This window comes from Corylus avellana, chromosome ca9, assembly GCF_901000735.1.
Source record: "Corylus avellana chromosome ca9, CavTom2PMs-1.0".
NCBI lineage: Eukaryota > Viridiplantae > Streptophyta > Magnoliopsida > Fagales > Betulaceae > Corylus > Corylus avellana.
The window spans coordinates 10911992-10935599 of record NC_081549.1 but is presented as its reverse complement, the minus strand read 5'-3'; the positions used below and the strand labels follow the sequence as shown (position 1 = coordinate 10935599).

Genomic DNA, 23608 nt, shown 5'->3' with positions numbered 1-23608 from the left:
TTCAAATTTGCTTTTCACTAAGTTAATATATATGTATTGTTGTGCTAAAAAATTAGGACTAATCCCATTTAGAATTACATTTAACCTTTTATTAATACTTTAGCTCTTAAGAAATCCTAGTTCTCTCAAGTTGTAAAGTAACATTTCTCATAAATTATGTCTAGTATTTATTTACGAAAACTGGTATATATATAGAAAAGCCACGTGCGCATTGCACCAAAAAAGAAACAGAAGATTCTTATAGGCGAGGAATCAAATTCTATGCACGCCGGCGTGCTATTTATCTTCACCCGAAAACTGGTAATACAAGTCTACGTGACAATCCTCAATATGATATAAGCTGTTACGTCAAAGGATGGATTTCTCTCCATATATATAGAGCTGTGTGGCAAGGCCCCTTATCCCACATATACACCACATCTTCTTCACAGACATTTTCACAAACATGGAAACCATGTTGTTATACTCATCCCTCTCTCTTCTCGTCCTCGCTGTTGCTTTCAAGCTCATCATCCATCTTCAAACAACAACACCCAAACACCTCCCTCCCAGCCCACCTTCTCTCCCAATTCTGGGTCATCTTCATCTCGTCAAAAAGCCCCTCCACCGGACTTTCCACAGCCTCTCGCAAAAATACGGCCAGATTTTCTCCCTCCGATTTGGTTCCCGACTGGTGGTTATCATATCGTCCCCATCCGCAGTCGAGGAATGCTTCACCAAGAACGACATCGTCTTAGCCAACCGTCCTCCCACCCTCATCGGCAAGATTCTCGGCTACAACCTGACCACCGTGATAGCAGCCCCCTACGGCGATCACTGGCGCAACCTTCGCCGCATCTGCGCCCTCGAGATCTTCTCAACCACCCGCCTCAACATGTTCCTGGGCATCCGAAGGGACGAGATCAAACGCTTGCTGCGCAAACTCGGACGCAACTCGTCCCAAGATTTCACCAAGGTGGAGCTGAAATCAATGTTCTCGGAGTTCACCTTTAACATCATAATGAGAATGGTGGCTGGGAAGCGGTACTACGGATACGGGGAGGACGTGAATGACGAGGAAAAGGCAAGGCAGTTTAGGGAGATAATGAGAGAGGCTTTCGCAAATGGAGGGGCGTCGAATCTTCAAGAATTCGTGCCCATGATGCGGTGGATTGATCACGGTGGTTTAGAGAAGAGGCTGATGAGGCTTGCTAAGAGGATGGATGCCTTCTTGCAAGGCCTTATTGATGAGAAGAAGGGTAACGAAGAGGGAAACACTATGATCCACCATCTACTTTATTTGCAGAAATCACAGCCGGAATACTATACGGACCAGATTATCAAAGGCCTTATCATGGTAAGTCTTCCAAGATAAATGGTGTCAATTATTACCATTTTTTTTTATATATTAATGTGACAGCTTATTGTTAATAGTTTTGCTTACTTTATTAATTCTTTTAATTATTATAAATGATAAAAAAACAATTTATAAATGAATTTCTAATAAAAGTTGTAATATATTAAATAGTTTCATTTTTTAGATTTTATTATTATTATTATTATTATGGTATAACAAGTCGACAAAATAGATATACGGACTATGCGAAAATAGATATGGCCCGTCATCCAATCGCTAGTGGGAAACGTGGCCTGATGCATACAACTTGCATGTGTGCATGTCTAGCTAGCTAGTACAGAGTGTCAGCAGTGACATTGAATGAGTTCAACATCTTATGAAGTGTTTTCATAAAATCTTGCTCAATTCTACGTGCTCCCAATAATCAGTGCATTTTTTACTTTCAAACTCTTGTACTAATTAATTGATATGGAGCAGGTCTTGCTACTTGCCGGGACGGACACATCAGCTGTGACATTAGAGTGGGCCATGTCCAATTTGCTTAACCATCCTGAGGTATTGAAGAAAGCTAGAGCTGAGTTGGACAGTCAAGTTGGGAAGGAGAATTTGTTAGACGAACCAGATGTGTCTAAACTACATTACCTTCAAAGCATAATCTCCGAAACCCTTCGATTGTACCCGGCGGTTCCACTGCTAGTACCCCACATGTCCTCTGATGATTGCACCGTGGGAGGATATGATGTTCCACGTAATACGATGTTATTGGTGAATGCATGGGCCATACATAGAGACCCCAAGGTGTGGGATGACGCAACCAGTTTTAAACCTGAGAGATTTGAGCGTGGCGAGGCTGATTCGCACAAGTTGTTGCCATTTGGGTTGGGGAGGAGGGCATGTCCTGGGGCAGGACTCGCCCAACGGACAATGGGGTTGGCTTTGGGGTCATTGATTCAATGTTTTGAGTGGGAGAGGGTTGGCGAGAAAGAAGTAGACATGACTGAAGGCAATGGAGCCAGCATGCCCAAAGCTGTGGCATTGGAGGCCATGTGTAAGACACGTCCCATTATGAATAACCTCTTTTCTGAGTAGATTTTGTTTGAATTAACATTGTCCTAGAGTGTTTTTTTTTTTTAATTTTTTTTTATAATAGAAAAAAAAGGAAAAAAGAATGTCTTAGATTTTTTTTTTTATAGAATAAAGAAAGAAAGAAAGAAAAAAAGTCCTAGAGTTTTGAGTGGATAGCGTTGAAAAATATTTTAGGTATGTGTTCATTACTTAGTAAGCTTCATATTAATTAATAAAGACACTGCCATATGTACATTGAATTGTTGTATTCATTTACATTTGGATCTCTTTGCTTGTACTGGTTAATAAGTTGTACTGGATACAATTGGAAGCTTTGTTTACGAAATTATAAGAGAGTATTTGGTAAAAAAATTATTTCATTTTCTACTTTTTTTTTTTTTTTTTTCTAAGGCCGAGGAGGCAAACCAAATTAATCAAGTCCATCAGAAATTCAAAATTCAACTCAACAAAAAATTGTTTATATTTATCATGTTAATAAATGGGTGTAAATTCAAGTTAAGAAATTCTAGAAATTATATGCATGCAAAATGAGTCATTTTATTAAATTTGTTTGGACAAAAATATTATTCCTCCCTGTTTTAAAAATGCATTTCGAATTTTCTTAGAAAGTGTATTAGATTCAATTAATATGCCCTTAATTTTCATTCATTTTCCTCAAACCAGATATGGAAAGAAAAAGTGGAAATTATAGTTTAGTCCCCGAAGTTGTTCACATTTTTATTCTACCTCTAATTTTTAAATTCACAATATTAATGTACTTCCAGAAAATTTTTTGTTTTTCCAATGTGGCCATTACGTTTATAGCACTACAAAAAAGTTTAACTTTTATCATCGACTTTTTTTGGATGCTAAAAGTGCAATAGTGGACGTTGTTGATCAACAGCGGCGACATGTCGACGCTGGTAATGTCAACACAATTGGTTCGATGCTAATGGTTAACTGAAGCTCATCAGCGTCGACTCCTAAAGTCGACGCTGATTGTGACCCAACAACGTCCACAAATGTGGACGCTAATAATATTTTCGATAAACACTAAAGATCTCAATTATAACTTTCATAGAAAAGTGGACGCTGATATTGGACCATCAGCGTCAAGAAAAAAGTGGACGCGGATGGTTCACCATTAACGTTCACTTTATCACGCCTAATGCCCTAACAAGTAACAAAAATAAAATAATTTTCTTGGATGAGTATGTGAAAGAAAGTAAAATATATTTGAAAGTGGTCGAATGATTTCAGCCAATGTATTCATTTCAATATATAAAGAATAAAAGCTATATGATAATCACAAAGATGTTGCTGTTACTTCAGCGGAAGTTGATAGACTTTGGAATGCTCAAGGAGATTGGTTGGATTCTTTATCATGCTATCGAGTAGTATCCTGGTGGATGAGGCTAGAAATTGTTCTGAAAAGGAAATAAAGATATGTGAGCATCTTATATCTCAAAAATAAAACCAAAACAAACATGATTGCTCTTTCTAGTTGGAGAAACAACTAGAAAGAGTTCGACCAAATTAATAAAAAAAGAAATGCTGTAAAGCATTATTGATTTTCCATTTACAGTATTAAATAATTAAAAACATTTGTCATTAATTAATTGGGAAGGCACATGCTTAATTCCCTATGATAGGTGTTGTTCTGATAACATAAAAAATTCAATATGTATAGCATATGTAAAAAAATTATTTATAATATAAAGTTAATATATAAATTCATACGAAGACGCATATATATAACTCTTAAAATAACATTACAAAATAAGAAGATATAATGTAAAAAAAAAAAAAAAAAACCCTCTAACTAAGAGTTGTAGAAGATATTCAACGCTCAACGCTCCACTAACAATGTTGGGAGGAATATCATCTCTATGTATGTTAGGTTTTGTAGTGAGAGGTAGCCCATTGAAGATTAATAGCACATATTGACCAAATCAAGTTACAAAATCTATGAATAAAAATAATTTTGCTTCAACTTATTGCCAGATTTTGTTCACAAAATATTTAATAAGGTCCACATATATAGCTCAAAGTGATAATATGGTCTAGAGACAACTCAATCAGTACTACTATCAAACAAATTAAAAGAATATTGGCATTGAAATCCAGAAGACATCAGGAAACGTAAAAGTTCAGACAATATAAATAGAGACGTAGACACTTATATTTAATAAAATTAATTAATTTTAATAACAACTTTAATACTTTTAACAAGGAAAATGGAGGATCTCACTTTGTAACAAGGTGATAATTTAAAAAGAGTAATGGTAGTCTTTTTTTATTTTGTTTTTTTTTTTTTTTGAAAAATCAATTTGATCTCATTCATAGAAAAGTCAAGAGCATAAAAGCTCTTACAATCAAGATCCAAGCTGAAGCTAAAAGATCCAAGCCGAAGCTAAAAGATTACACATCATAGAGGGCAATAATAAACAGGTCTTATATTTAAGTCCAAATTATGACGCAAAACATCCGCTAACCTATGACTAATTTTCAGTTGTAACAGAAGATCTACTCTAGGCAGACAATTCAATGCATATGTAACTCTTATTCCTCGATCCTGGGATTAGAAAAAACCCCATGCCGACACTCATCCTCCTCGACCCAAAGGCCAGAAAACCGTTCACATCCACAATCCCAAGGGTCTGGACCAAATCATAAGGCGAGCAGATCAAGAGAGGACATAGCCTTATTACAAGCAACATGAAATACAAGCAAAATAGGCGAACATGGAAAAAACAACAAGAAAGCAGCAAGACAGTACAACACAATATAACAAAAATACAAGGAAAAGCAAAACAACCCGAAAAAAAAAAAAAAAAAAAGGAGCACACTAGGCGGAAGTCGGTAGCCAGAAGAAAAGCCGGTCGCGTGCTTACCGGACATCGAAACGAAGGAGGTGTTGGAAGCTCGACGCGATGGAGGACGTGTTAAAAGGCCCTGCAGAGGATTATGGATGGCAAAGCGGCGTGGAGGAGATCGGTGGCGCACTCAAAAAACTAGGGGGGAAGTTTGAGTGAATCCCCCAAGAGCGTCACCCACAAAGTGTGCCAAAACAAACACCTAGCAAGAAAAAGGAAAAAAACTAGCAAAAAGAAAAACAAACAGAAAAGAAAGACAAATCGGGGTAGGAAGGGGGGAAGGATCAGGGAAGAGAGGGGCAGAAACGAATCAGGGAAGGGGGGGGGGGGGGGGAGATCTCCCCCTCCCCTGCTGTGCGGGGCCGCCTCTTGTGCTCTGCTAGGGTTTTTTTCCTCTCTTGCTTTTCTAGTTACATATTGATTATATGTAATTGTAGTCTTTCTAAATAAAGCAAACGAAGCAAAACTACATGATGTTAAAAGCTTTAGCAGATTCTTAATTATCCACTCGTAGTTTTAGACTCATTGACAAGGAAGAACAAATATCAAGGCAAAACAAAGAAAAAGAGGAAGAGAGAGAAGACTGAGGAGCATCTGAATCCCTCATTTCCAGATTCTCATTCTCAAATGAAAGCCAAACTTATGAAAAAAAATTAATAAAAAGAGCTTCCCTTGGTCTTCCCTTCCTTCCCTCACTAAGGCTCCGTTTGTTTCGCCGTAAAATAATTTACAGAAAATGTTTTACATATTTTCGGGTGTTTGGCGCGACATAAAATAATATTCAACGAAAAATATTTTTCCTTTGACCAAAAATTCTTCTTTAATTTAAGGAAAATGGTTAACCAGGACCCGCCTGGGACCTCTCCGGGACTTGCTCCTGCCCGAAATTGACCGGAACTCGCCCAGGACCCACTTGAGACTTGCACGGGACCCACCCAGGACTTGACTTGACATGCTCGGGACCCCGCTGGGACCCGCTCGGACTTGCCCGAGACTCGACCGGGTCTTGCTTGGGACATCGCTGTGACTTGCCCGAGACCCAGTTGGGACTTGATCGGGACTCGCCCGGGACTTGACCGGGACCCGACCAGACTTGCCCGAGAACCCACTGGGACCTGACAGGGACCCACTTGGGACTGGACTGGATGTGCCAGGGACCCCGCTGAGACTTGCTTGACCGGGACTCAACCGGACCTGCCTGGTACCCCGTCGGGACCTGCCTAGGACCCGCCAGGAATCTCGTCGGGATCTGCCCAGGACTTGACCGGGACTTGCCTTGGAACCAACCGGACCTGCCCGGGACTTGACCAGGAAAGTCCCGGGTGTGTCCCGTACAAGTCCCGAGCGGGTCCCAAGAAGGTCGCTGGTGAGTGTGAGGTAAGTCTCGGTCGAGTCTCGGTAAAATGCAGGGCGGGTCTCGAGCAGGTCCCGGCAGGGTCCCAGGCAAGTCCGGTAGGGTTCCGGTCAAATCGGGGTGAGTCCCTATCAAGTCCAGAGCAGGTTTGGGCATGTCCCCAGCAGGTCCAGGTCAAGTCTCGGGCAACTCCCGATCGAGTCCCAGTCAAGTCACGGGCGGGTCCCGAGAAAGTCCGGTCAAATCCTGGGCGAGTCCTAGTCTAGTCCCGAGCAGGTCCCGAGTAGGTCCAAGTCAAATCCCGGGAAGGTCCCAGGCGAGTCTCGGGCAGGTCTCGGGAGTGTGCCAGTCAAGTCCCGGATAGGTTCGGTCCGGTCCTAGTCAGGTCTCAGGCGAGTTTCGGTGAAGTACCGGGCAGGTCCCGGCGAGGTCCAAGTCAAATCCTAGGTGGGTATTTTTATATTTTATTTTTAAAATTATTGTATATTGGTATTTTTATGTTGTAAATAAAAATTACATTTTATAGATTAATATGAATAAATGGAAATATAAAAAATATTTGTGATTTTCCATGCACCCCAAATGTCGGAAAATGTTTTCATAATAAAATATATTCCTGTAAAATGACTTTTTTGAAAATATTTTACGCCGAAACAAACGGACCCTAATGCTAATCTTTCCTCCTTGCTCATTTTTTGATTTTCTGCTTGTTTTGGTTATGAACACGCAGCAAAACACCACAAATCGAAAATCCAACCCATCACTCAACAATTTCGAAATTCAATTTCAATAATTAAAACAAATCAAACCCAAATCAACCAATAATCGTAGAAATAACCCATCCACACGTTTTTTGAGCTTGGAAGCTGCCTGTGTTGGCGTTTCTCCATCACCCATGGCGTCGCTAGCCCACTACTCCGAGGACCCACTCCAAAAATTGCACCTCTCGCTCTTCACTACCTCAGTCCCTCACTTTCGCATCTAGTTCTCTCTTATCGCTTCCCCTCTCTCTCAGGATCATCTCTCTCTCTCTCTCTCTGCCTCTCTTTCTATGTGGAATGCTAGAACGAAAACAAAGGGCAAAGAGGGATGTAGAACCAGGGTAGGAGTTGGTGTTGCCCAGTCCCCATCTCTGCCACCCAAGGTTCTCTCCCTCTCTGTCTCTTTCTCCCTCTCTCTCTCTCTCTCTTGTTATACAGCAAAAAGGGGGTGTTTAAGGGACGCGAAAACTGAAGAAAAGGGCGCGGGAGATTAAAAATGTTTTGTGCGAAAATTTAAGAAACTGCGCCACTAGATCCCGCATATTTTTTGGACAAAGACAGTATCATTTCATATCTAACTGTCGACGCTGATATAAACCTACAGCGTCGATATCAAACTGTCGATGCTAATAGTTTTTTCTTTTTTTCTTTTTTTCTTTTTTTTTTTTTTTTCAGCTTACTAAAAAAAATCATATTAACCTATAATTTTTTATTTTTTATTTTTTTTGTAAAAAAGAAAACCTATTGTAAAAAAATTAATTATTTATAGATTATATATATATATATATAAAGTTGTAGATATGTGTGTATATATTTTTAGATTTTTTTATTTTTAAATTTCATGTATAGATTTGGATGATATTTTTATTGACTAAAGAGTTTGATATTGTGGAGTTCAATCTTGTTCGTCCTAAAATGTATAGAGTTTTATCGATTGATCTTATCAAGATTAATCGATCTATTGTAATAGGATCAATTGTGTCAAGTTCGATCGATCATAGAAAAGATCATGATTTCTTTGGGACACATGGATGTGTGGCTTAACCTTTCTTCTAATGGGAGGACGCTAAAGAAATTTTCTCAATCAATGTTAAAGAGATCATCACAATCAATTAGTTGGTGACTTGAGATCGATCGGACTAATGCACTAGGTGACTATTCAATTTAAATATTTTGATCGGTCCTTCGATCTTATCATGACTTATTGTACTACTAATACTATGATCAATTGGACGATCGATCGAAAATTCATCAATTTCAATATCGATAATTCAATATTATTACGATCAATCAGACTAATGCACAAGGATAATTCAAAATTCAAAGAGTTTGGTCGATCATTTAATCATATAACAATTGATCAGACTAATGCACAAAGATAATAAAAAAACCCTTATAGTTCAATCGATCAGACTAATATATGCACTATGATCGATTGAACCAACAATCGTATTAAGTTCAACTGATCATTTGATTGTATCACGATCGATCAAACTAACGCACTAGGATTAATCGGATGTTCAATCAAACCTTCAATTGTGTCAAGTTTGATTGTATCAAGATCGATCAAACTAATGCACTAGGATTGATCAGATGTTCGATCAATCCTTCGTTCTCATCATGATCGATCGGATTAGTGCACAAGGATAATACATAATATATAGAGTTCGATTGATGATTTGATCATATCACAATCGATCAAATTGGGTAATGATATGACTTGGGTAATGATGTGTACTATAATGATCTGAACAATTCAAACTAAACTAGTGGAAAAGTAAAATCAATCTAGAATAAAAAAAAAAAAATTATTTTCACAATTTAAAACAATTCCCCGGAAACGATGCCAAAAACTTGTTGTGAGTTTTAATTGTTACTCGCAAGTGCACGAGTTGTTTGCAATATAGATTTTCAAGTGTGACGTCGAATCCATAGGGAATTGTGCTCGTGTAAATAAACTTCTATCTAAATCGATTGAATTTTAACCTAGTTCCAAAAGTTGTGTGATTTTTCTTGCAAACATAAACTATGAAATTATCTTAATCAAATGACAAAAATACTAAGGCTTCAAAATTCACACTCATCAAATAAGGCAACACATTCTCATGTTTTTTTTCATTTATCCGAAGGACGATAAAACCTTTGTATGTTCTACTTTTCATAAAAAAAAAAAAAAAAAACCCCATTGAAACAGTCAATGAATCCAACCATTATACAAATCACAAAGAATACCCAACTTAAATAAAATCATCCAATGTATCCGTTTGATTGACGAATCGCAATGGATATCCAATTTAAATTGAATTATTCAATGTATCCGTTGGATGAAACACACCGGATATCCGACGTTTACACAATAATAGTCGAAACAATCAATTAAAAGAGTTTAATCAAATAACTGAATTGAAATAGAACATCAAATCAATTAAACATCAGAATTGTACAAACATTACAATGAGGATGTGACTGCTAATCAATGGTGAGGCTTCATCTTCAACCTTAGTTGAAGGTTTAGCCTCTCATGACTATAAAAATCAAATTAAAACTAACTGAATTCATCAAAGATTATAAACTTACAAAGGGAATACGTGTTCAGAGCTACAAGATGCCAAAAATTCAAAAATTACACTGAACGGCGCCCCCTTGGTGTGTTTCCCTAGAAAAATATGCTATTTATAACCCTCAATTAGGGTTTCGGCGCTGCTGGAAATCGTATATGACATGTCCATCCGGACGGGCCTATTGGCTGTTGATGTGGTCTTTTGTATACCAAAATATATCAATAATAAAATACCACTCGCAATAGTACGAACCTAGTAGGATAGGGCTATATTGAGGGTGTCGAACCTCAAGGACTGTTAGGAATTGTTATCAAGTTTATGAAGATTAAAAGTAACTTAATTTAAGAAATGATTGAGTTGTTTTGTAACTAAAGTGCATGAAAATAAAAGAGAATTGAAATATAAGAGAGAGAGTAGGGTATTGACTTCACCTCTATCCGCACAACAATGGCTAATCATATTTAATCAAGAAATTCATTATATGCATGTTATAAATAAACAAGAAAATATCTTATTAAAGAAATATTATAACCCATCTTTGGTTGGCACGGATCGTCAACCTAACCACTAAGATACGGTATGACCCGTCTTCCTTAGGTATGGCCTATCTAACCCTCTTGATTCTATGTCAATTGAAACTGTTGTATAATCATCATCCCCATAATCACAAAATATAAGAATAATTTGAGTTCAATAAAAGTAAAAGACTTTCTAAGACAAGATAAGAATTTCACAAATATTGATTTTGGAATTTAAGAACAATTGCATTTAAACATTAAGAACAAAATCGAATTGTAGCAATTCCTATAATTATACAACCATTACGCATAAATTGAAAATCTATAAATTTAAATACAATCAAACCATTGTACTTGGATAGGGTTACATCAACTCTGAGTATTCTCATCAATCAAAATCAATAATAAACAACAACTCCTTTCTCTGGAGGCTATAAGCATATATTTATAGTCCAAAACCCTAAACCAAATAAAATATGACATAAATAGCCCCAAAACCCTAAACCTGATAAAATTACAAAATAAAGACTCCCCAAAACCCTAACCCTAATAAAACAATGACATAAAGTTGGTTTAAGTAATTAAAATAATATAATGACTCCCCGTGTGCGCTCGATCACAGGATCGAGCACAATATCAGAATTTGTCTTCTGCAATTTGCATCATTCTCCCCTTGTTGGAGAGAATTCGCCCTTGACTTCAGCCGATTCTTTCCACAGTCCTTTGGATGCCCAGTCCACTCATTCCACTCGCCCTTCCTTAAGATCAAGACAATGCAACACCCCAAAATAAGCGTGACGCTTCTCATCATCGACATACCTTGATGTTTGTCGGCAATGCCCCACACACCACTTGACAATTCTTCGGATTTGCCGTACTTCTCTCGTTCCTTTTTCTCTTCCATATGTCATGAAAATACTCAAGAATGGGTCAGCCATTGTTTCCCTTGTGATCATATAATTTTCCTCATCCGCATAAAACTCACCATAATCATTGTTAGGAGAATTTAAAATATCTTCAACCCCAAGGAAATCAACATAATCAACCTCTTCATCATTAAAATTAGGCACTTCACCTGAAAGGTCTTCATCAACCTCTTCATAATCCGCGATGTCATCTCTGGGTTCTTCCCCTTCCAATGGGTCATCTTCTTCAGGGTAGAGGCAGTCAAACATGGGAGAAAACCCATCTTCGTCATACTCTTCCTCTAGATCAGTTGGAAAAGGTCTTTCAATTGGATCCTCCTCATTGACATCGTCATCATAGATTGGTGGGGAATCCAAATCCACAAGCCCTTGTAAAGGATCTTCAACATCTTCATGCTCGAACTCTTCATTAGGGATCTCAGAATTTTGGAATTCCTCATCAATAGGTTCAACTTGCTCCTCCATATATAGATTGGATAGATGGAGTTGAGGTTGGCGAATAAAGGTCAAATTGGCTTTGTCATGGACCCTCCACTTCAATCTTTGCTTCCCTAAACATCTCTTTTTATTTTTTATTTTTTATTTTTTATTATTGACTGTTGTGCCAAATATTGCCTAAATTAATAGATAATATTTGGTACATTTTAACTCGCAAGTGCACAAGATCAAAACAGTAGTATAGTGCAGCAAGTACGAGATCGTTCCCACGAGGATTGTTGATTTTCCTTAGAATTGATTAAAATATCAAAGTTGTCACTAAATTGATATTGATATATTAAAAAGATAGGGCTTTGATATCCACCACTAATCATGCTCAAATAATATAACAATATGCCAGTGTTCTAATCATATTATGAATACATAATGTTTGCCAACCTAAAGGTATGGATATCTACTCCTTAAGCTATTGATCTCCCTAAGCAACGAATTAGGCATATGTGTCTACTCTAATTCTTTTCTTTATTAAAGGATTTAGCATGAGTGTCTACTAAGTTGTTGTTTAAGAAAGCATAAATATGTGGAAATCGACAAACACATGGAACCTAGGCATGGGTGTCTACTCCCGGTTTTCCATGTTGATTAACCCAAACCTGTGAGAAATTCTTTTGTTACTCTATTAAGCCCAGGACTCGATTATCTAAATTAACTTAAATAACTAAACTATATCACATGCATATAATGGCCAGTCACACACATGAGGAATTCAATAAAACAGGAATTAATCAAGTTAAGCATTATAATATGATTATCACAAAGGCGCCAATATTGAAATATTAAAGAAACATGATTAGGGCTTCAATCTAGCCCTACTAATGAATTAGTTACAAATAATTAAAATAAAACTAAAAAGAAAAGGGAAAGAAAGAACCAAAAATGACTCCTTGAAGTAGCCTCCAATTCCTCTCCCCAAGAGTTGTTTTTAATTAGAGATCTATTTATAGCCTTAGGAATACTCTAGAAATCCTAAAAACCTAGTAAAATTGTAGGGTTTAGTCCTAGTGCAACTAGGACTTGGAAAACCCTAATTTGGAAGGAAAAAGAAGTCTGGCCGCAGCTGTCTTTTCTCCAGCGCTCGGGTGTGATCAATCGTGGCCCGTGTGCGCTCGATCGTACGTCTGCGATCTAGTCTCCTCTTGTGCGCACGAGCGCACGCCTTGCTCGCTTATCTGAACCTCTCTGGTAGTGCGCTCGAGCGCAGGTCTCCTGCGATTGATCGCACTATCAGAACCTTTAGCTTTCCCAAATTTGATCTTTAATGCTCGAAGTTTCCAGAATTGCTTCCTTTTCTTCCAAAAGCCTACAAAAACATAGAAAACACATAAAATGAATAAAATAGCACAAACTAACAAATCTTGAGGAATTAACAAAAATAAGTTAAGTGCTAAAATATGAATATTTTGGCACTTAACATTGACTTTTTTTGATTTTTTTGTTACCATGAACTCTTCGAGTTGCAAGCAACCTTGGACTTCCAGTAATTCAAGTTTGAACCTGTTCACCCGCCGATGGGCATGAGCTTGCAAACGGTGCTGAGATCCGCGAGTTAGGTGCTCCGCAAACGGGTTTCTAGATCCACCCTCTTTGTGATCACACAGGCTGGATATTCCGGTAGGTTTCTAGATCCTCCATGTGTTGCTGAAATTCAGCGATAAATTTTTCTTCCACCCCTGAGTACCACGGTCTTGGTTAATGATGACGAACGTTCAGACCATCCATGTCGGCTAAGTGATCAGTAGGGACCCCGTGTTGGGTGCGCGCACGCCCCTTCTTCCGCCCGGTTAGACCACCAAACCTCTCCTCCATGTGCCGCAAATGAATCACCGACTGTTCCTTACGGCTGCCTCGGTGTGCACGTTCACTTCGTTCATGTGTGGCAGACGGTTACCCCTCTCCATTCATTGAAAGTAACTTGGTCTATGATACCAACTCATGCAACGTGACTTAGTGGGCTGCAATGTAGAACATCAATAAAGCAGCAGACATGTATTTCTAGGTCTTGATTTTATCAATGATCTAAAAAATTTTCTTGATAGAAGCTAATTACTCTCTAGGTTTTGAAGGAAAAGAGAGGAATAAACTCAACTCTGAGTATTGCCATCAATCAAAATCAATAATAAACAACAACTCCTTTCTCTGGAGGCTATAAACATATATTTATAGCCTAAAACCCTAAACCTAATAAAATATGACATAAATACTCCCAAAACCCTAAACCTAATAAAATATTACATAAATACCCCAAAACCCTAAACCTACTAAAATAATGAAATAAAGATTCCCAAAACCCTAACCCTAATAAAACAATGAAATAAAGTCGGTTCAAGTAAGTAAAATGCGAAAATAACATAATGACTCCCCGAGTGCGCTTGATCGCAAGCACGCGGGCAATCGATCGCACTTCCAGGGACCTGTGTGCTTGATCATGCACTCAATCGCAGGATCGAGTGCAGTACCAGAATCTGTCTTCTGCAATCTGCATCACCAAGTGCGAGACTGAAAACGTAATCCAAGTTGTAAAAGGATTGCTGGCACATTCTAGAAGCCCTGTGCGCTCGAGCCCAAGGGACGTGTGCTCGAGCCTAGGTTGATATGCGCTCGACCGCGGGTGTGTTCGAGCCTAAGTGCTGGGGCGCTCAAGCGTAGGTGCGCTCGAGACCAAATGCTGCGTGCTCGATCCCAGGCCTTCAAGATGCTCCCAAAATGTGCTTTTGTCCTAATTTTCAATGGAATTCTCGCATCTTTCATTCAAAGCTCTGAAACAAAAAATAAATAAATAAATAAAAATAAAATTTTAAAAAAAACAAATAACAATGTTAAGAAATTAACATATGCGAGTTAAGGGACTTAAATGTGCAACATTCGGCGATCAGCTGTCCGGATTGGAACTTTTTTTATTTTTTTTTCCTTTACCCGAGTGCTCCGTTGAGTGTCAAATATTGTATATTTAGGCCCCTTAATTTGCATTTGCTAAGTCATTAGCTTTATTATTTTTTGATGTTTGTGTTAATTTGGTGTTTTTGTGTTTTGCAGGTTGATAAGGGAAAACTGCGGTATTATTGTGAAAGATGCAAAGAAATTGGAAAAAGTGCATTTTTGGGAAGTGGGATCGAGCGTCAGTCAGTACGCTCGAGCGCATCTAGCTTAAGGAGTATATACCCATACCCTTAGGTTGACAAACATTAGATATTCATAACATGATCAAAGCATTGTCATATTGACATATTATCTAAATATAATTAGTGGCGGATATCAAATCCCTACCTTTTTATTATCATCAAATCAAAAACCAATCTTTGTTTTGTTTTACTCTTGGAATTTAATTTTAGACAAAATTTAGCAATCCTCGTGGGAATGACCCTGTATTTGCACACTATACTATTATATTGACATCGTTCACTTGAGGGTAAAACATCCAATTATTTGCCTATTAAATTTAGGTAGATATTTGTGAGAACAAGGATTAAGCGTAAGCTCTAGGCATGATGTAGCTTGGGTCAGGAATTTCCTCGAACACTTGGTGTGCGGTGTCACAAGCGAGATTGCAAAACCATAGCAAAAAAATGGCCCAACCTCCTGCAAAACAAGGAAAACCAACCCCAGAGGCAAGTGTGTGTGGAAAAACGCCCACAGATTGCCTTAAAGAAAAAAAAAATTGGGAAAATCGTGAATGGGCAAAAATGGGATGGAGATGGTTGATGGGGGGAATGGGTGTGAGTGCTGTGTGGAGGAGAGTGGTGGCCGAAGGGTGCAGGGTGTCGTGGAGGTGCGGTGGTAGTGAGTGGTGGCCGGTGGAGGTGAGCTTGGTGATGGGCAGTGATGGTGGAGTGAAGGTTGAGTGTTGGGGGGTGTACGGCGCAGGGAAGAAGTGAGGGAAGAATGGGGAAAGTGACCTAAAATAAGTCACGTGATCCTCTGCCCGAGTGCGCTCGATCGCGCGCAAGGTGCACTCGATCGCACTCGTGCAGCGGTGTGAGTGTGTGGTGGTGGTGCGCTCGAATGCAAGGAAGGTAAAACGCACCTTTTTTTTTTAAAAAAATTTTTTTTATAAAAATGCAAAATGAACAGCAACTTACTGAAATAAAGAAACAAAACAGACACAAAATATAAGTAAGAACACTAAAAGTACTACACAAAGTTAGGAAAAGTAAAAAAAAATTAGGAAAGGAAATCAAAGGATAGAGATTTGTATCGCCTTCAGTGGCCTTAGTACCACTGATCTGAGTAGATGCTCTTCGAGCTCCTGTATTGCTCAAACACTTCTACTAGTAGCTTTCAGTGCTACTACTATTCTGGGGAGATGCACTTGAACTCCACTGACTGTGGCTCAAGTGCTCTTGGTGGTGCTGCATTTTGGACAGACTTGAATGTCTGATTATTTTCTGAATTGTGAACCTCCAAAGCTCCATGAGGGGGAACTTGGGTGACAATACAAGGGCCAAACCATCTGGGCTTACACTTACCAGGGACATGACTTAATTTTAAATTATAGGTCAACACTTTCTGTCCCACATAAAACTCCTTCTAGACACACTTCTTGTCATGATAAGCCTTGGGTCTTTTCTTGTGGAGCTTGGTATCCCCATCTGCTTCATACCTCAATTCTTCAAGTTCATGCAGCTGCAGCTTCCTCTTAGCACTTGGATATGGTGGAAAGGTTTCAATGGGGTGCTCGGCTTCAATGATGTCCTCAGTAACATCTTTATAATTTGGCTTAATGTTCTGCCTTGGGACATTGTGAGTGAGGGTAGCCTTCAATGGATCATTATGTTGGTCCTGCAAAACTGGCTCAATAATACCTTGGATCATACAAACACCAAAACATTCTAAATCATCTTGAGGTAGTTTCAATGCATCGAATATTTTAAACTCTATCATCTCACCATTCACCTTCATACTCACAATACCGTTTTTCACACCTATTGTAGTATCAACAGTTCTCAAAAAGGGTCTTCCTAAGATAATAGGTAAAGGTGATGGCATAGGGGATTCTTCCACATCCAATACAATAAAATCAGTAGGTAAAATAAAGTTACCTACCTTTACCAAAACATTCTCAAGTATACTTCTTGGTCTTTTGATGCTTCTGTCTGCCAATTGCAAGGTGATAGAGGTTGGTTGAAGTTCCCCCAAACCCAGTGTCTCATATACAGTGTATGGTAGCAAATTAACCCTGTCTCCTAGATCCAGTAATGCATGCTCAAAAAGATGGTCTCCTATCCTGAAAGGAATGGTAAACTACCTGGATCTTTTAGCTTTGGTGGTAGTTTTCTTAACAATATTGCACTTACCGTCTCTGTTAAGGCCACTGTCTCATGGTCCTGAAACTTCCTTTTATTAGTGCAACAATCCTTTAAAAATTTTGCATATGAGGGAATCTGTTTAATTGCATTTAATAAAGGAATGTTAATCTCTACTTTCCTCAAGGTCTCAAAAATGTCTGTAAGTTTTTTTTTTTTTTTTTACTTTGGCTTTACTAACCTTTGAGGGAATGGTGGTGTATTCACCTTCTCTATTTTACTTACCTTGGATGTTGAGACTTCATCTAGAGATGCTTGAGCTATCTCTTTAGTTCCTATGACCTTGCCATTTCTGAGAATTGTGACTGCTTTCAGTTGCTGGTGACCCCCTAGATTGGGTATTGTTTGAGATGGAAATTCACCCTGCTTTCTTTCACTCAGCTCCTTAGCCATTTGCCCCATTTGTATTTCCAATCTTTGAATAGCTTGCTCGGTCATTTGAATAGACTGATCATGGTTGGCATTGGTTTGTTGTTGCACAATCACAAATTGTTGTACAAGACTCTCCAGGTCATTCTTCTTTAGCTCCTGAACTGGTTGGACTGCTTGTTGGGGACTCTTCTACTGCCCTTGAGGGTTTAGAGCATTCCGATTGTTACTCCATGAGAAGTTGGGTTGGTTGCGCCACCTTGGATTGTTGGTGTTGGAGTATGGATTGTTCTTGGGAGGGTAATTGGTTTGTCCAACATAATTTGCCTCTTCTTGATCTACAAATGGAGATAAAGGACAAGTCTCAGTGGTGTGATCAAAATCAGAACATATGGCACATACCTGGAATTGTGTGTCTTGTTGAATAGGTGAGATGTTCTGAGCAGTCAAGGCTTTGACAATCATATCTAGCTTTCTTTCCACAACAGCCATCTGATTTGGAGATCCACCATTTGGGTTCACTTCATACATGCCTTTACTTTTTACTCCTCGCTTCCCTTTGGAGCAGAATTGCTGGGAGTGCTCACTTAGTGTTTCGAAGAGCGTCATGGCTTCTTCACTACTCTTTTCCATAAGTGCTCCTCTACAAGCTGAATCAATCATCCCTTTGTTAGTGTCATCTAACCCTTCATAAAAAATTTGTACCTGATCATCTTGAGGGATGTTGTGATGTGGGCACTTCAGAAGCAAAGCATTGAAGTGGTCCCAAGCCTTGAAGAAAAGATCTCCATCTCTTTGTTGGAACGTTTGAAGTTCCCTTTTAAGCTGCCTTGTCTTTTGAGCTGGGAAAAACTTCTTTAGGAATTTAGTGGCTAATTCTTCCTAAGTATGGATGGAATTTGCAAGCAAAGAATTATACCACAGTTTAGCATTATCTTTCAAAGAGAAAGGAAAGAGGACTAACCTGAGTCTCTCCGGAGTTAGGCCATGTATGTGCTGAAGCTTGCATAGATCAAAGGATTCCTTAAGATGCAAGTTAGGATCCTCAGTAGCTGTGCCCCTGAAGTGAGTCAATGCATTGAGTATCTGTGGGGATATATAATAATTTCCTTCCACCTCCAGTTGATAGGCTATGCATGATGGCTGGTTAAGGTTTTTTCGGGATGACAGCCTGTTTCATCGGTTTGCGCGCAGGTGGTGGATTCGCCTCTAGTGGTCTTGGCACTAGTGGTGGGTTCTCTTGCAAATCTTCCATTGTTTTCTCAACTTCTTCCTCTTCTTCTGTATCGGAGTTGTCTCTAGTCCTTTGTCGAATTGTCCGCTTAATTTCGGGATCGAGTGGAAGGATGGTTGAGTCTTGAGATCGACGACCTTGCATAAGTTGAATTGTCTTTGCAGTCAAAGCAGCTTCAGTTCTGCTGTCCGGATGCTCCCTGGAATTGCGCTCGATCGCACTGTGCTCGATCACAGTAACAGAATGCAAGTGCCGCAATTTGAAACCAAAATAGAAAACAGAAAAATAAGAAAAACGGAAAATATTTTTGATTTTTGATAAAAACTGAATTTAAAATTTAAAATTTAAAATTAAAATAACAAAGATAAAGGAAAATAATTCTAAACAAAATTTGCCGCAATCCCCGGCAACGGCGCCAAAAACTTGTTGTGCAAATATTTACCTAAATTAATAGGCAAATAATTGTACATTTTACCCTCAAGTGCACAAGGTCAACATAGTAATATATGGTGCAAGTACGGGATCATTCCCACGAGGATTGCTAAATTTTGCTTAAAATAAATTCCGTAAGTAAAACAAAACAAAGATTGATTTTGAGTTGATAATAATAAAAGGCAGGGCTTTGATAACCACCACTAATTATATTTAGATAATATAACAATATGCCAATGCTTTGATCATGTTATGCATACTTAATGTTTGTCAACCTAAGGGTATGGGTGTCTACTCCTTAAGCTATTGATTTCCCTAAGCAACGAATTAGGCATGGGTGTCTACTCTAATTCTTTTCTTTCTTAAAGGATTTAGCATGGGCGTTTACTAAGTTGTTCTTTAAGAAAGCATGAATTTGTGGAAATCGACAAACACATGAAGCCTAGGGCATGGGTGTCTACTCTCGGTTCTCCATGTTGATTAACCCAAGAACCCAGCGTGGATTTCTTTTGTTACTCTTATTAAATCTAGGACTTGGTCATCCAAATTGATTTAGCTAACTAGTCCATACCACATGCATATGTTGATCGGGCAGACACATATGAGGCATTCATGAAAACAGGAATTAATCAAGTTAAATATCACAACATGATCATCACAAAGGCGCCAATATTGAATATTAAATAAACATAATTAGGGCTTCAATCTAGCCCTACTAAGTAAATTAGTTACACATGAGTTTGATGTTAAACATCTTCATAAAATAAAATAGAAAGGAAAAGAATAAACCCGAACTTGAACTTGAAGAGCTCCAATTCTTCTCCTTGGAAATTGTCCCTATTCTAGAGGTTTAAGGATCTATTTATAAACCTTAGGAATACTCTAGAAACCCTAAAAAACATAGGGTTTGAGCCCTAGTTCACATAGGCTTCAAAACCCTAAAAGAAATAATTTCCAAAACAAGGCTGGCGGCTCTCTTGCTCCTCACGCACGGGTGCGCTCGATCGCAGACCGTGTGCAATCGATCCTCTGTGCTGGGCGCTCGATCGCAGGTGCGATCGAGGCTGCTGCTTGTGCACACGAGCGCACACCTTGTGCTCGTCTTGGTCCATGCCTGTAGTGCGCTTGATCGCAACTCCATTGCGATCGATCGGACTACCAGAGCCTCCAATTTTCCCCAAAATAACTCTTTAAGCCCAAAACTTCCGAAATTGCTTCCTTTTCTTCCAAAAGCCTACAAAAACATAGAAAGCACATAAAAGAGCTAAAAGGGCAGAAATTCACCAAAACTAAAGGATTAACAAATGTAGGTTAAAGGCTAAAATATGAATATTTTGGCACTTAACATAACCAAACAACAATCTTTGTGTTGAAGAATGAAAAGCGAACAACCAAAACAATCAAAAGCAAAGGACAGCTCGAAGCTTTATCATGTCCTCTCTTGAACAAACAACTCTCGAGATGCACAGCTCGAAAAGAACTTTTGAGAGTTACACAAAGAAACTTCTCCCAAAAAGCCTGCAATGAATAGTGATAGGAAAATCCTTTTATGGGGAAGACATTTTAATCTTCACGTCCTAACGGGACTCATTTCTGGCTCAGATGGGATGAACAAAACTTCATATATTTTTAGATCTGAAAAATCCACTTCTTAATGGGAAAGGAGTGTCGTCATGAAAGGAAGAACAAATGTCTCATCCCCATTACATTTCTTGTCCTGACGCTCCATCTGACAAGGAAGTAGGGAGTCCAACATTGGTCCCATTAGATTCCTGTCCTAACGATTACATGCCCATCCTGATGTGACTTTTAACAAGGAAACAGTAGCCTCCCATTACATGCCCGTTCGGACGAACCTTCTGACGAGTAAATGGTAACTTTCCATCACATGCCTCTGTCCTCATGCAGTTCCTGATGGGAAAACATTAACTTTTAAGTTTAGTCCTGTTACATGCTTGTCCTGACGGGGTTCGTGACAGGAAAACAGAAAGCACTTGGTCAAGTGCCGTCACGAGCCCATCCTGATGAGGCTTTTAACGGGAAAATAGGGAACACTTCCAAAACCCTTGAAAACTTAACCCTTACTTCCCAAAGTTTTAAACAACAAAAAATTATAGAGAATTTCATCGAATGAGGCCAAATTAAAACCTAACAATCTCCCCCTTTGGCCATTCAATGACAAAACCCTAAACACAAGGTTTAAAACTCACATAGACATATTTTAAAAAAATATTGCAAACCACCCAAACCAAAGTGCTAGGTCGTAGAACACTTAACCAATGACCATTGTTGCACTAAACCAAACCAAAGGAGGTAACAACACATAACTTGATTATCCATCCCATAAACAAACTATCAAGACCATACACACGTTGATGAGTGCCAAATATTGCATATTTGGGCCCCTTAACTTGTATTTGCTAAGCTCTTAGCTTTGTTATTTTCTGATGTTTTTTTGGTAGTTTTAGTGTTTTACTGTTTTGCAGGTCATTGAGAGAAAACTGCGGTTTGATAGTGGAAATTGCAAAGAAGTTGAAGTCCTCTAGAAGAACGACCAAGCCCATAGTTCTGCGCAAGAGCGCATTGCGCTCGAGCCCATGCAAGGCACACAGGCGCACGCCTGCACCGCAAAAGATTTGATGAAATCCCGAGTGTGCTCAAGCGCACCTAGAGCGCACCCGCGCTGACTTGGCAGAGCCGAAACCCTAGTTTAGATTATAAATAACACATTTTTTTTTTGTAAAAAGGGATTGGAGGCACCGTTCTTTGACTATTGTTGAATTTTCACAGTTTTTGGGTTCCTATTTTGCGTTCTTTTGTAAGTGTGATTAATTTTATGCTTTCAATTGAATTCATGATGTTGCGTTTAGTCATGAGAGGCTAAATCCTTCAACTAAGGTTGAAGATGAAGCTTTGTCATTGACAAACTCATATATTCTCGTATTTCGTTCATACAATTCTGACTTTGAATAAGAATGTTGTAGTTTTCCATTCAATTGGTTAATTCATCTCTTTTAATTGAATGCTATGAACTATTATGTGTTGGAGTTGGATATTTGATGTGTTTCATCCTTCGGATACATCAAATCATTCGATTGAAATCAGATATCCATTGTGATTCATTAATCAAACGGATACATTGGATGATTTAATTTCAATCGGATATTCCTTGTGATTTGTAAAAATGGGTGGATTCATTGAACGATTTAAACTATATTTTTGTAAAACATCGAACAACATTTTGAGCATAATAGTTTGTCGGTTGTATGAGCATGTGATAAGTGCTAGAATATTCATGTTTTCAGCCCTTAACTTGCATGTTTTAATCCTTTAGTTTTGGTTAATTAGGCCATTTTACTTGCTTTTTGTATTTTCTTTGTTTTATAGGCTTTTGGAAGAAAATAAAGCGTTTCTGGAAAAATTCCAAGCTAAAGGGCAAATTGGGAAGATCTAGAAGATATGGTTAAGCTTAACCAATCATGGTTAAAGTTTAATCAAATAAATGAAAGGATTAATTCGAAATTTCTCAATTTGAAGTCAAATCGGATTGGATGCAAAATTGGATTCTGAATACGTCTCGGTATTTTTGCCATAACTTTCAGCTCAGATATCCGATTGAGGTGATTCAAGCGGCATTCGAAAGATAACTCAAACTTATACAATTCATTGTGAAATATAATTTTCCCAATTCGGAGCGCCGCAAGGCCAAAATCATGCCGCAAGATAGGACCGCAATTCTGGGCGAATCCTATTCCGATTTGGGCTTAGGTTTTCTTTAACCTAATTGGGCTTGGACTTAAATCTCCGAAATTCCTAGGATTACTAGGGCTTCTAGGACTCTCCTAAGCCCTATAAATAGACCTCTAAGCCTCACAATTGAGGGGGATCAGACGAAGACGCGTTGGGGGCGCCGTTCTTGGTCGCTTTCCGTGTTTTCTGGGTTTTTGTAGCTTGGAACTCGAATTCTTTTGTAAGTTTTTAATTTTAATGAAGTAATTTAGTTTCTTTATGATTTCTTTTGTCATGAGAGGCTAATTCTTCAACTAAGGTTGAAGATGAAGCCTCACCATTGATTAGTTTTATATTTTTATGTTTCGTTCATACAAATCCGTCGTTTAATGTAATGTATGTTCGTTTCAGTTCAATTGTGTGACAAAATTGTGATTGATTGTTGTTTATAAATCGTGAAAATGTTGGATATTCGTTGTGTTTCATCCAACGGATACATCGAATGATTTGATTGAGACTTATATCCATTGTGATTTACGGATACAATGGATGATTTGATCTCAATTGGATATTCGTTGTGATTTGTAATAGAGATGGATTCATCGAATGATTCAATTGTTTTATAAAAAAACAATAGAACATATATATA

General features: G+C 38.5%; 1 protein-coding gene across 1 annotated transcript; it reads left to right on the top strand.

Annotated features, from left to right (window-relative positions):
- Positions 1-348: 348 nt before the first annotated feature.
- On the top strand, positions 349-2443 carry LOC132191942 (cytochrome P450 81E8-like). Its single transcript, XM_059607079.1, has 2 exons — positions 349-1336; positions 1814-2443. The coding sequence occupies exons 1-2, from the start codon at positions 446-448 to the stop codon at positions 2423-2425; spliced, it is 1503 nt and encodes a 500-aa protein (XP_059463062.1). The 5' UTR covers positions 349-445; the 3' UTR covers positions 2426-2443.
- The last annotated feature ends 21165 nt before the right edge of the window (positions 2444-23608 follow it).

Bases quoted from the DNA above. Each gene is read 5' to 3' on its own strand.
- LOC132191942 (XM_059607079.1), top strand. From the start codon at position 446: ATGGAAACCATGTTGTTATACTCATCCCTCTCTCTTCTCGTCCTCGCT. The intron at 1,337-1,813 runs GTAAGTCTTCCA...GATATGGAGCAG, and splicing joins TTATCAAAGGCCTTATCATG to GTCTTGCTACTTGCCGGGAC.